Source organism: Myotis brandtii, unplaced genomic scaffold, assembly GCF_000412655.1.
Source record: "Myotis brandtii unplaced genomic scaffold, ASM41265v1 scaffold230, whole genome shotgun sequence".
NCBI lineage: Eukaryota > Metazoa > Chordata > Mammalia > Chiroptera > Vespertilionidae > Myotis > Myotis brandtii.
The window spans coordinates 5,577,571-5,587,798 of record NW_005358650.1 but is presented as its reverse complement, the minus strand read 5'-3'; the positions used below and the strand labels follow the sequence as shown (position 1 = coordinate 5,587,798).

General features: G+C 38.0%; 1 protein-coding gene across 3 annotated transcripts in view; it reads left to right on the top strand.

The window, feature by feature from the left end:
* PJA2 (praja ring finger 2, E3 ubiquitin protein ligase) overlaps positions 1-10,228 on the top strand; it is a 65,526-nt gene that overhangs the window by 24,005 nt on the left and 31,293 nt on the right. For all 3 annotated transcript variants that reach the window (XM_005866444.2, XM_005866445.2, XM_005866446.2), the window contains 3 exons: positions 3,791-3,905; positions 5,420-5,620; positions 7,649-8,699. In XM_005866444.2, the coding sequence (XP_005866506.1) occupies positions 3,875-3,905; positions 5,420-5,620; positions 7,649-8,699 (1,283 nt within the window). In that variant the 5' untranslated portion in view covers positions 3,791-3,874. The remainder of the gene's footprint in view (positions 1-3,790; positions 3,906-5,419; positions 5,621-7,648; positions 8,700-10,228) is intronic.

Here is a 10,228-nt window from a genome sequence, read left to right as displayed (position 1 = left end):
TGGTCACACCCCCTTCAGGGTGGGGGTCCCCACTGGGGTGCCTGGCCAGCCTGGGTGAGGGGCTGAGGGCTGTTTTCAGGCTGGCCAAGCCCCCCGGCGACTGGAGCTCCCAGCCTCTCCTTTTTTTCTTTCTTTTTTTTTTATTCTGGGATTTATTTACCTTCTATAATTGAAACGTTGTTGCCTTTTGCGGAGACTACAGCTGGCCGTGGGAAGCTTGGCTTCCTCCATCACTGGAGCAACCAAGACTCCTGCTCGCTCCAGCTCTGTGGCCACGGCCAGCTGAAAGCAGGTATCTGGGGTTTATTTATCTTCTATAATTGAAACTTTGTTGCTTTGAGTGGAGCTCAGAGCCGCCACGGCAGGCAGGAAGCTTGGCTTCCTTCATCATCGGGGCAACCAAGACTCCTGCTCACTCCAGCTCCCTGGCTGCTGGCCGCCATCTTGGTTGGGTTAATTTGCATATAGTCGCTCTGATTGGCTGGTGGGCGTGGCTTAAGGTGTAGCAAAGGTAGGTCAATTTGCATGTTTGTCTTTTATTAGTGTAGATAGTTTGGTGTGTCAGAAATTCAGGAGCAACCTGGCTGGGTGGTTTTGGCTCAAGGTCCTTCATAAGGTTTCACTCAAGATTTAGGCCTAGAATACAGTCATCTGAAGACTTGATTGTGGATGAAGCAACTACTTCCCAGCTGGTTCAGTAACATGGCTATTGCCAGAGGACCTCAATTCCTCAAGAATTGTCAGTTACTCCTCATATGGACCTTTCCATAGAACTACTTGAGTGATCTCATGATGTAACAGCTGGTTTCCCTCAGAGAAAGAGAGCAAAGCGAGAGCAAACAAGGATGAAGCCACAATGCCTTTTGTGCCCTAATTTTTTAGATCCCGAACTGTCACTTATATCACATTATCTTTATTAGAAACAAGTTACTAAGTACAGATCACACTTAAGGGGAGCAAATTAGGCTCTGCTTTTTTGAAGGGTGAAGTATTAAAGAATTTGTGGGTATGTTTTAAAACCACCACATTATTCTAATAGAGGTTTGGTGATGCTTTTGGGGATCAGGAATATTTGTTCATTTTGTTCATTGTTGTATCAGCACTGCAAATAGTGCCCTGGAACATGTCAGAATAAAGCCTTATTCCAAAGAAAATACTCATGAACTTAAGTCCATAGTTACCCTTTAAGATTGCCATTTATTGTACTGTAAATGTATAAAGATTCCAGTTAAGATTTTTTTCATATTAAAACAGTATTAATTAGAGCTTTTATTTTTGCCAGTATGATTTTTTAGATATATTTTCACCCTTTATCTATTGCTAACAGTCTGACTCAGTTCAAGTAGAGCAGCAGTCGCCAACCTTTCGGATCTCATGGACCACAGGTTGGCGACCACTGAGATAGAGGATTACAACTTGTTGCTAAATTTATAATTTACTAGAGGCCCGGTGCACGGATTCGTGCACGGATTCATGCATGGATGGGGTCCCTCAACCTGGCCTGCACCCTCTCGCAATCCAGGACCCCTCAAGGGATGTTGGATTGCCAGCCTGTGGGGATCAGGCTGAAACTGGCAGTCCGACATCCCCTGAGGGCTATAGCAGTTTCTAAGTGGCAGGCAGCTGGGGAGGATCCCAAGCTGCAGCCGGGTGCCCCGCCACTCACGCTCCCCGCTGCTCCAGCCGCCGCTGCCTGCCGCTGCTGCCTGCCGCTGCTGCAGCTGTGCTCGTCAGCTATGAGGCCGGCTTCTGGCTGAGTGGTGCTCCTGCTGTGGGAGCACACTGACCACCAGGGTGCACCTCCTGCGTTGAGCATCTGTCCCCTGGTGGTCAGTGCATGTCATAGCGATCAGTCGTCCTGGTCAACTGGTTGTAACGGTTGCTTAGGCCTTTATATATATAGATATGGGGGAAATGTATGTGTATACTCTATGTATGTTAATAGCTATCCATGGCTAGACAGATAACATAAATTCACTTACAGAACTATCGTCTTCTAATAAATATGAGTTGGTGATAGGAAGTTAGCAATAGCTCAAATATTTAAATCAGGTATTTAAATAAAAAATTAAGTCCTTATCAAACTTTGAGAAGAGCACAGATAGCAACATTTGAAATAGTAAATAAGTGTATTAATTTCAAAACTGCAGAGGGTCTTTTAATATTCTTACATGGTAGATTTTGATTTTTCTAATTTAGACTAGGTTCTTTTTTGGGATTAAAATACCTGAATGATCAATTGACTAATGTAAAGCATAAGTATATCATTATTTACACACATTAACTTTTAATTGTCATAAGCCATTATACATTACTTATCATACATTATACATTGCATACATTATATATTAATCACCATAAGCCTAAGTTTGTATTCTTAGGTTTAACTTTTTTAATAAACCAGTGCTAAAAGAACAATATAGTGCTTGATGGAGAAGCAAAGATATAACATAGTGTACTAGAGTACCAAATAATTTGGTCACATACCCCAGTCAGCACTTCTCCAAATAAATTTGCTTATTTACTTATTAATTGTGTGTGTTGTTGTTATTGTCAGTCTTAAGGATGAAATATACTTACAGCAAGATTTTTCAAGAGGAGATGTAAAACTGTTTTCAAATTGTCATTTTATAGTTATACTAGTGGCACAGTGCACATTGAAAGGGAATTAATCTGAAGAAATATTTTAATACCGCTATTCACCCTTTCTCTATAGTAGAAGTGTCAACCAAATTCACGATCGATAGTGACAGATTGAAACACACACGTGTGATTGGCGCTAGCGAGAGCTTTATGTGTATCGTGCATACTCAAGTCAACTTAGCCTTGCATATGTATGTGTGTGTGTATGTATCGAATTTCATGCACCGGGCCTCTAGTCTATAGATAAACTTGCTTACGTAGACCTGCTTTCTGATTTAGCTACACTTTTTCCAGCCCAGTGAAGCACCCCAACTTCTCTTTCAGATAATTGTCAGCAACACAGTGGTAAATACCAATATGAAGCAGGTCATTATTGTAGATCACGAAGGGAGAACAAAGGGTAAAATATGTAACTGCAGCAGTGTTTGACTATATTCTACGCAGTGAGAAAACCTGAAGTCATTTTCAAGGTCCACCATTTCTTACTTCTTTTCAGTTGGGTCAAGTTTCTAAACTTTCTAAATCTCCGTTTTCCAGCTAATGAAAAGAAAATAGGATCCCACTGATTCTCCTATCTACCTACTGTAGGACTTCTGTGAGGATCAAATGAGATGAGGCACAGGAAAAGGCTTCACAGACATTTGGTTAAAGTGTAAAATGTTTGGAGGCTAGTTGCTAGAAGCTGGGCGTTGCTAGGTGATGTCATTACTCAGCGCCCACAGTGACTGTTTCTGGGCTGGGCTGGGCTGTGGGCCGCATTTTGTGCCATGGGGTCTAGGCAACGTTGGCTGTGATTTGGTGGGCTGTGGCTCCGGGGTGGTGTTGGGGCCTGTGTCCCACTTGGGAGAAGCCGAGTGTTGCTTTGTCAGCACCAGGTCCACGGTGCTGTTTCTTTGTAAATGGCCAGTGCGCATTACGGCAGCTCCTGCATTGAGCATCTGACCGCTAGTGGTCATAGCGGATGTTCGGAGGGACACTTAGCATATTAGCCTTATATATATAGATGAGGTTTTTTTACTAACTTGTCTGATCAGATTTTTTGTTGTTATAAAGCTAACAAAGGTTTCACTAGAAGCAGAAGTATTAATTTTGCCTTTTTGTTTTGTGCTTGTGTTGTTATTTTGTTTAATCCATTGTTTCTTTGTAGGAATCTTCTGCAGCTTTATTGTGTGAGTAAAAACTAAGTCACATCCAAAATTCCATTGAACTGGGCACACAAAAACTGTCATATATGTCACAGTTTACTGAAAAAGAGCCAGCAGGTAAGCAAAGTATCTCTACATTGAGGACTTTATATTTTTCCCTCCAGATACCTCAGTGTCATACATGACATGTGATTATGGTCTTACTTAAGGCCAGTTTTTCCTCCATATGTTAAATATTTATAAAGCTGCATTTCTAATTTTTTATATGAAAATAAATGCAAGTAGAAATTCTTATATTTTCCTTTCACATACCCTTGGCTTCAATTGTACTTTCCACTTTGGAGACTATTTCTTTGAAGTTATTGTTAAGGTAACTGGATCTGGAGTCATATTATTGTATTATGGAGCAAACTACTTAAATACTTAATTTTAACCTTAATTTTTTTTATCTTTAAAATAAACTGCAGTATTTACCTCTTTAGGTTGTTGAGGGGATTAAATAACATAATGTGATACTTGCTATTGTATTTTATAAGTACATGTTTGTTTTTCTTTCATGCTTGGAAGCAATTATACTTCTTATTTTAATGCAATAAAAATATGTAACTATTGTATTTATTGACTATTCCATATACTGTGGGATAATATTTTGTTTAGTTCCCGCATTGTATACATAAAATCGAATTGACTAAGTAAACTTATATTTAATACATATGAAATAATGTCATATTTAGTAAAAGATGCTACTGTTTACTACTATTATTTCTCAATCATCATAACTTAGTATTCAAGTTATTCAAATGTTGGTGGCTTTTCTTACCATAATGTATACCATTGGTAATTTTGAAAGGTGGGGTAGCATGTATTTGACTTGGCTCATCATTATTTTCTTTTAGAGAATTTTATCTGGCCCTAACTTATTGGACTTATTTATGGTGGGTCCAGTTGGTTCTTTTTGGTATTATATATACTGTTTAAAGAAGTTAACTGTTACCTTTGACATGAATGTATTCCTCTTAATGTAATTGAAACCATCATCATATCATGTGCTAGTAATGAAATCAACAGATATGTATTGAGCACTTATATGTAAGGTTCTTTTCTGAGATAATTTGGAGAATCATTTTCCAATCCTTAATGAGCTTTTGCACTATAGTAGTTTTGCATATGAATATCTTTTTGGTAGGTTACATTATAAAAGTCTTAAATACCTTAAAGGAACCAAACTTTAAAAGATATTTTTGTGGGTAAAGAGGCCACATAACTTTTATAACATAGTACATATTAATAAGGTACACTTGAGAAAATGAGAACTGCTTGCATATTAAAATATTGGGTGTTGATTATTTTATTTTTACTTTGTGTTTTATTTTTTAAATAATCTGTATTGAGAGAGTATTATTATATAAACATTAAGACTTCAATATAAGTAATTTTTAGAAATTGGTTGACACTCTTGAATTGCTTACTAGTAAATAAATGAAACTTAATTTACAAAAAAAAAAATAAGGTACACTTGATGTTTAATAGCATATGATTTGGCAAGTAGCATATATGTTCAAACAGTACCCCCACCAATCACCAGTATGAAAGTCATTGCTGTGACTCTTATTTTTAACTCTGTTTTTCAGCAATGGATCAAGAATCCAACAAGGCTGCCTGGCCCAAACCAGCGGGAGGATATCAGACAATCACAGGCAGGAGATATGGAAGAAGACATGCCTATGTCAGTTTTAAACCTTGTATGACAAGGCATGAAAGAAGCTTAGGTCGAGCTGGTGATGACTATGAAGTGTTGGAACTAGATGATGTTCCAAAGGAAAATTCCTCAGGTATGTACCACAGAATTATTTAAAAACTATTAATAAGACCGAAGGAATTAATCTTGTGATATTTGAAATTGTGAGTGGGTTTTATGTGTGTCTATGAGTAAAAATGCTGTACATTTCTATGAAGAAATTCTATTCTGAAATTTTTAATTAATTTAAATTTTTATTGAATTAATATCCTATGTAGTAAAAGGGTAATATGCAAATTGACCCTAACAGCAGGACGACTGGGAATGACTGTCACTATGACACACACTGCCCAGGGGACAGCAGAAGCTCAATGCAGGAGCTGCCCCCTGGTGGTCAGTGTGCTCCCACAGGGGAAGCTCTGCTCAGCCACAAGCCAGGCTGACAGCTGCCAGCACAGTGGTGGTGGCGGGAGCCTCTCCCGCCTCCTCAGCAGCACTAAGGATGTCGGACTGCAGCTTAGGCCTGCTCCTCGCTGGCAAGTGGACATCTCCCGAGGGCTGCCGGGCTGCCAGAGGGATGTCTGACTGCCAGCTTAGGCTCGATCCCCTGGGGAGCGGGCCTAAGCCAGCAGGTGGACATCCCCAGAGGGGTCCCAGACTGTGAGAGGGCACAGGCTGAGGGACCCCCCCGAGTGCACAAATTTTTGTGCACCAGGCCTCTAGTTAATATTTAAACATAGAAGAAAATAGAATATGGCCAATTATCAAAATATAACTACACTTTCATATCAGTGATTACATTGTCACATCCTTCAACCAGAGGAAATCATGTTTTAATCAAATACATTTTTAAAATGTTAACTGAGTATATTTTTCCCTGCATATTAAGTTTAAATTTTGTTTTTTAAAATTGTCTCTTGAAGCAATATAGCTTGGCTCATTTGATTTTTTTTAAAAATCATTTATAAAATATAAATGTCAACTAATTCTTAGTTAAAATTTCTTAACCATTCAGTAGTTTGAAAAGTATTTTGCAGATATTCATGTATTAAAATACATGATTTTGGACTAGAATGCCATCTTCCTCTTGTTCTGAACAAACTTGATAATTCTAGATTATTTTTACTGTCTATAATAATAAAAGCATAATATGCTAATTAGACCGACGTCTTCTGGAACACCTTCTGGAGGAAGCTGGGGCTGCAAGGGAAGCCCAGGTCCCGGGTGCCAGAGGGAAGCCGGTGCCGGCAGCTGGGGGAAGGAAGGCCTACTCTTGCATGAATTTGGTGCATCAGGCCTCTAGTTTATATATATATAAAAATCTGAATTATTATGTAAGGTCATTCTATTAAAGAAGCCTATTGGTGATAGGACAAGACTGATCTTCAGTTATTTATAATTTATAAATTTTTGTTCAATAAATTTCATGTCTTCATTTTTATTATTCCATTAGTAGTGATAAAAGATACTCATGCTAAAGTAATTTATAGACTTGATATGATTTTATTCTTGTATCAAGATTCTGACAAACTGTGGCAAAGAGAATTAACATTGACTTTTTCATTGTTTTTCATTCATAGCTGTAACATACCTAAAGTTAACTCATTATAGCTATATTACTAAGATATAATCTTCTGAATTGACATCAAACACAGTGCAGTCTCATTTCTGTTATATCTGTAATCTGATCTTATATCTGTCATAAGTACTTTGAATTTTTTTTTTTTACACCTGCATGTAATAGAAAAGTTAAGTTTGAATTGCACAACCCAAGAACTGGGAGGGCAGTGACTTCACTTAAGCCTTTTATTGTTTGGTCTTTCATTAGCCTCTGCTTTTAATGTATTTTACAGAATGTTTTAAATATTAGGATTTAGTGGAAAACCTGCAAAAGATATGTGAGATGATACTGAGTGACTACACAGTGGCATAAATGAACTCATAGGGTAACCATTCTGCCCTCCCAGTAAAGTAAGGGTACATAGAAGCACCTGTCAGAGAAATTCTTTTATAATCTCAAAGAGGTAATAATTGATATGATTTTTACTTAAATAGCCAGTATTAAATCAAATTTTATCTAAATTAATCTCTCCAAATATGTTTTCTTTTGTTCTCTACAAAGGTTCCAGTCCATTGGATCAAGTTCAATCTTCTTTACCCAACAATCCTTTATTTGAAAAAAGTGAAACAGAAATTCCCATTTGTGATACAGCATTGAATCAGACCATTGAGAGCAGTCCATCCTTTGCTGCAGTACAACATAGTGGGGAAGGCAGGGAGACCTTAGGAAGCAGTACAAATCTTCATAATAACTCTGAGGGAGAATATACTCCAGCAGCCTGTAATGCCTCAAGTGTCCAAAATGGAATTGCATTGGTTCATACTGACTCTCATGATCCAGATGGCAGACATGGAGAGGAGGATAATGACCGTCTTCAGCCTTCTTCAGAAGTTGTGGAAGGTGGTAGATATCAGGAAGCTTTGGGCAGTACAATATTTGAGTTGGAAAATGGAGAGGTAGAGGCAAATACAGGTCTTTTACCACCAGTTCCCGCTCTTAGCTGTGAAAAACGAGATGATTTTGAAGAGTTTGATTCAGCTCCTTTAGTGAAAAGTTCTACTGGTGACATTGTCAGTCAAACCAACCAGGAATTTCGGAGGTCCTCCTCTGAAGAGGAGATTATTAGAAAGAAAGAACAAAATAATACTAGCCAGGAGAGAAAGAGAGAAAATTCAACTGAAGATACAGCCTGTGCTCTGGGGCATATTTGCAGTGAACAAAATACCAGAGATAGGGACAACAAGCAGGGAAGTTCTCCTGAACAGGTAGTGAGGCCTAAAGTTAGAAAACTGGTAAGTTCAAGCCAGGTGAACCAAGAATCAGGTTTTAATAGGCATGAGGCTAAGCAAAGAAGTGTTCAGAGGTGGAGGGAGGCTTTGGAAGTTGAGGAAAATGGCTCAGATGACCTCTTGATAAAATGTGATGACTACGATGGAGAACATGATTGTATGTTCTTGGATCTACCTTTTGCACGAGTTACACAGAGTGAAACAGAAAATAACCAAATAACATCAGAAAGTGGAGCCACAGCAGGAAGGCAAGGAGTTATGGATAACACCTTTTGGAATGGCTGTGGAGATTATTATCAACTGTATGACAAAGATGAAGACAGGTAAGGTTTTATTCAATACTTTGTCAGATCGTGTAGTGAGCGAAGTGATTTCTTTCTAGTACAATGATGTTTGATGGATGTATTCTCTGGCATCTCAGGGAATTAGATATTTTAACTTATCAAATACTTTTAAAAAATGTATATTTGTATTGATTTCAGAGAGGAAGGGAGACAGGGAGAGATAGAGATAGAAACATCAGTGATGAGAGAGAATCATTGATTGGCTGCCTCCTGCATGACCCTGCACTGGGGATTGAACCCACAATCTGGGCATGTGCCCTGACGAGGAATTGAACTGTGACCATCTGGTTTGTAGGTCAGTGCTCAACCACGGAGCCACACTGGCCAGGTTTAAATACTCTTATTTACCAAGTGCTAACCATACATGCAAAGTAGTGGTTAGTTTTTTACAGAAACTGTCTTTGAGGTATTTCAGGAGTTCACAGAAATTATAACCAGGTGATTGTTATTACAAAAGAATAGATACTAATTATTTTAATTCTTTGTATCTCAATTAATGAATTGCAAGGTGAACATTTATCATAGTTTTAAAAATTCTGTGGAAAACCAGTCTAGGTATGTTGTGTTTTTTTTAATCCTCACCCGAGGATATTTTTCCATTGATTTTTAGAGAGAGTGGAAGGGAGAGGGAGGGGTAGAGAAACATGGGTGTGAGAGAGACACATCAATTGGTTGCTGCCCAGACTGGGACCAGAGATCGAGGCTGCAACTGAGGTATGTGTCCTTGACCTGAATCAAACCTGGGACCCTTCAGTCTGCAGGCTGACACTCTATCTGCTGCACCAAACCGGCTAGGGCCATAACTTTTCTTATAATAAGCATTCTGATCCCTGTTACCTACTTTTTTTCTATTTTTCCAAAATGTAAGACAACAGAAAGAGAAATGGAGAATTTCTTTGTCCAATTGCTGAGTCTATTATCCCAGAGTCCAAATGTCCTTTTAAGCTAGTTGAAACCCTAACTATGATCAATTACAAAGCAATTTCAAGATTTTATTAGCTTGTGGAAATAATTATTTTTTTAACTAGCAGGTGCAACAAAGGAAGACATACTTTAGAAAATGAATATATTTTATGCATTTTATATCATAATAAAATTAAAATATGTTATTTTCTTTGGACATATGAATTAACTAACTTGTAGGAACAGTTGAAATAGAATACCTGTACTATCGTGGAAGTTTGTAAACTTTAAGGCTTAATAGACTATATTTTTGTAACCCACTGTTTTTTAAGTTAAGGGTAAAGATAGTTAAAAACTTTTGTCTGACGTTTCCATTTTTCCAGTTTAAATCCACAATCTTTTATCCAAAATCCACAAAGTTCTAAAAATGGATGTTGGCAGCAAAACCTGACCTGATGTTAAGTTACTTGACAGCAGATCTGGGTCTGAACTAAAATGAGGCCTTTTTTTCAAGTATTTACAAATTTTGTTGCAGTATTATGAATGCTTGATTACTGGGTGCTGGTTTAGACCCACTGGGAATTGTTAGGTAATGTTCTAAATCT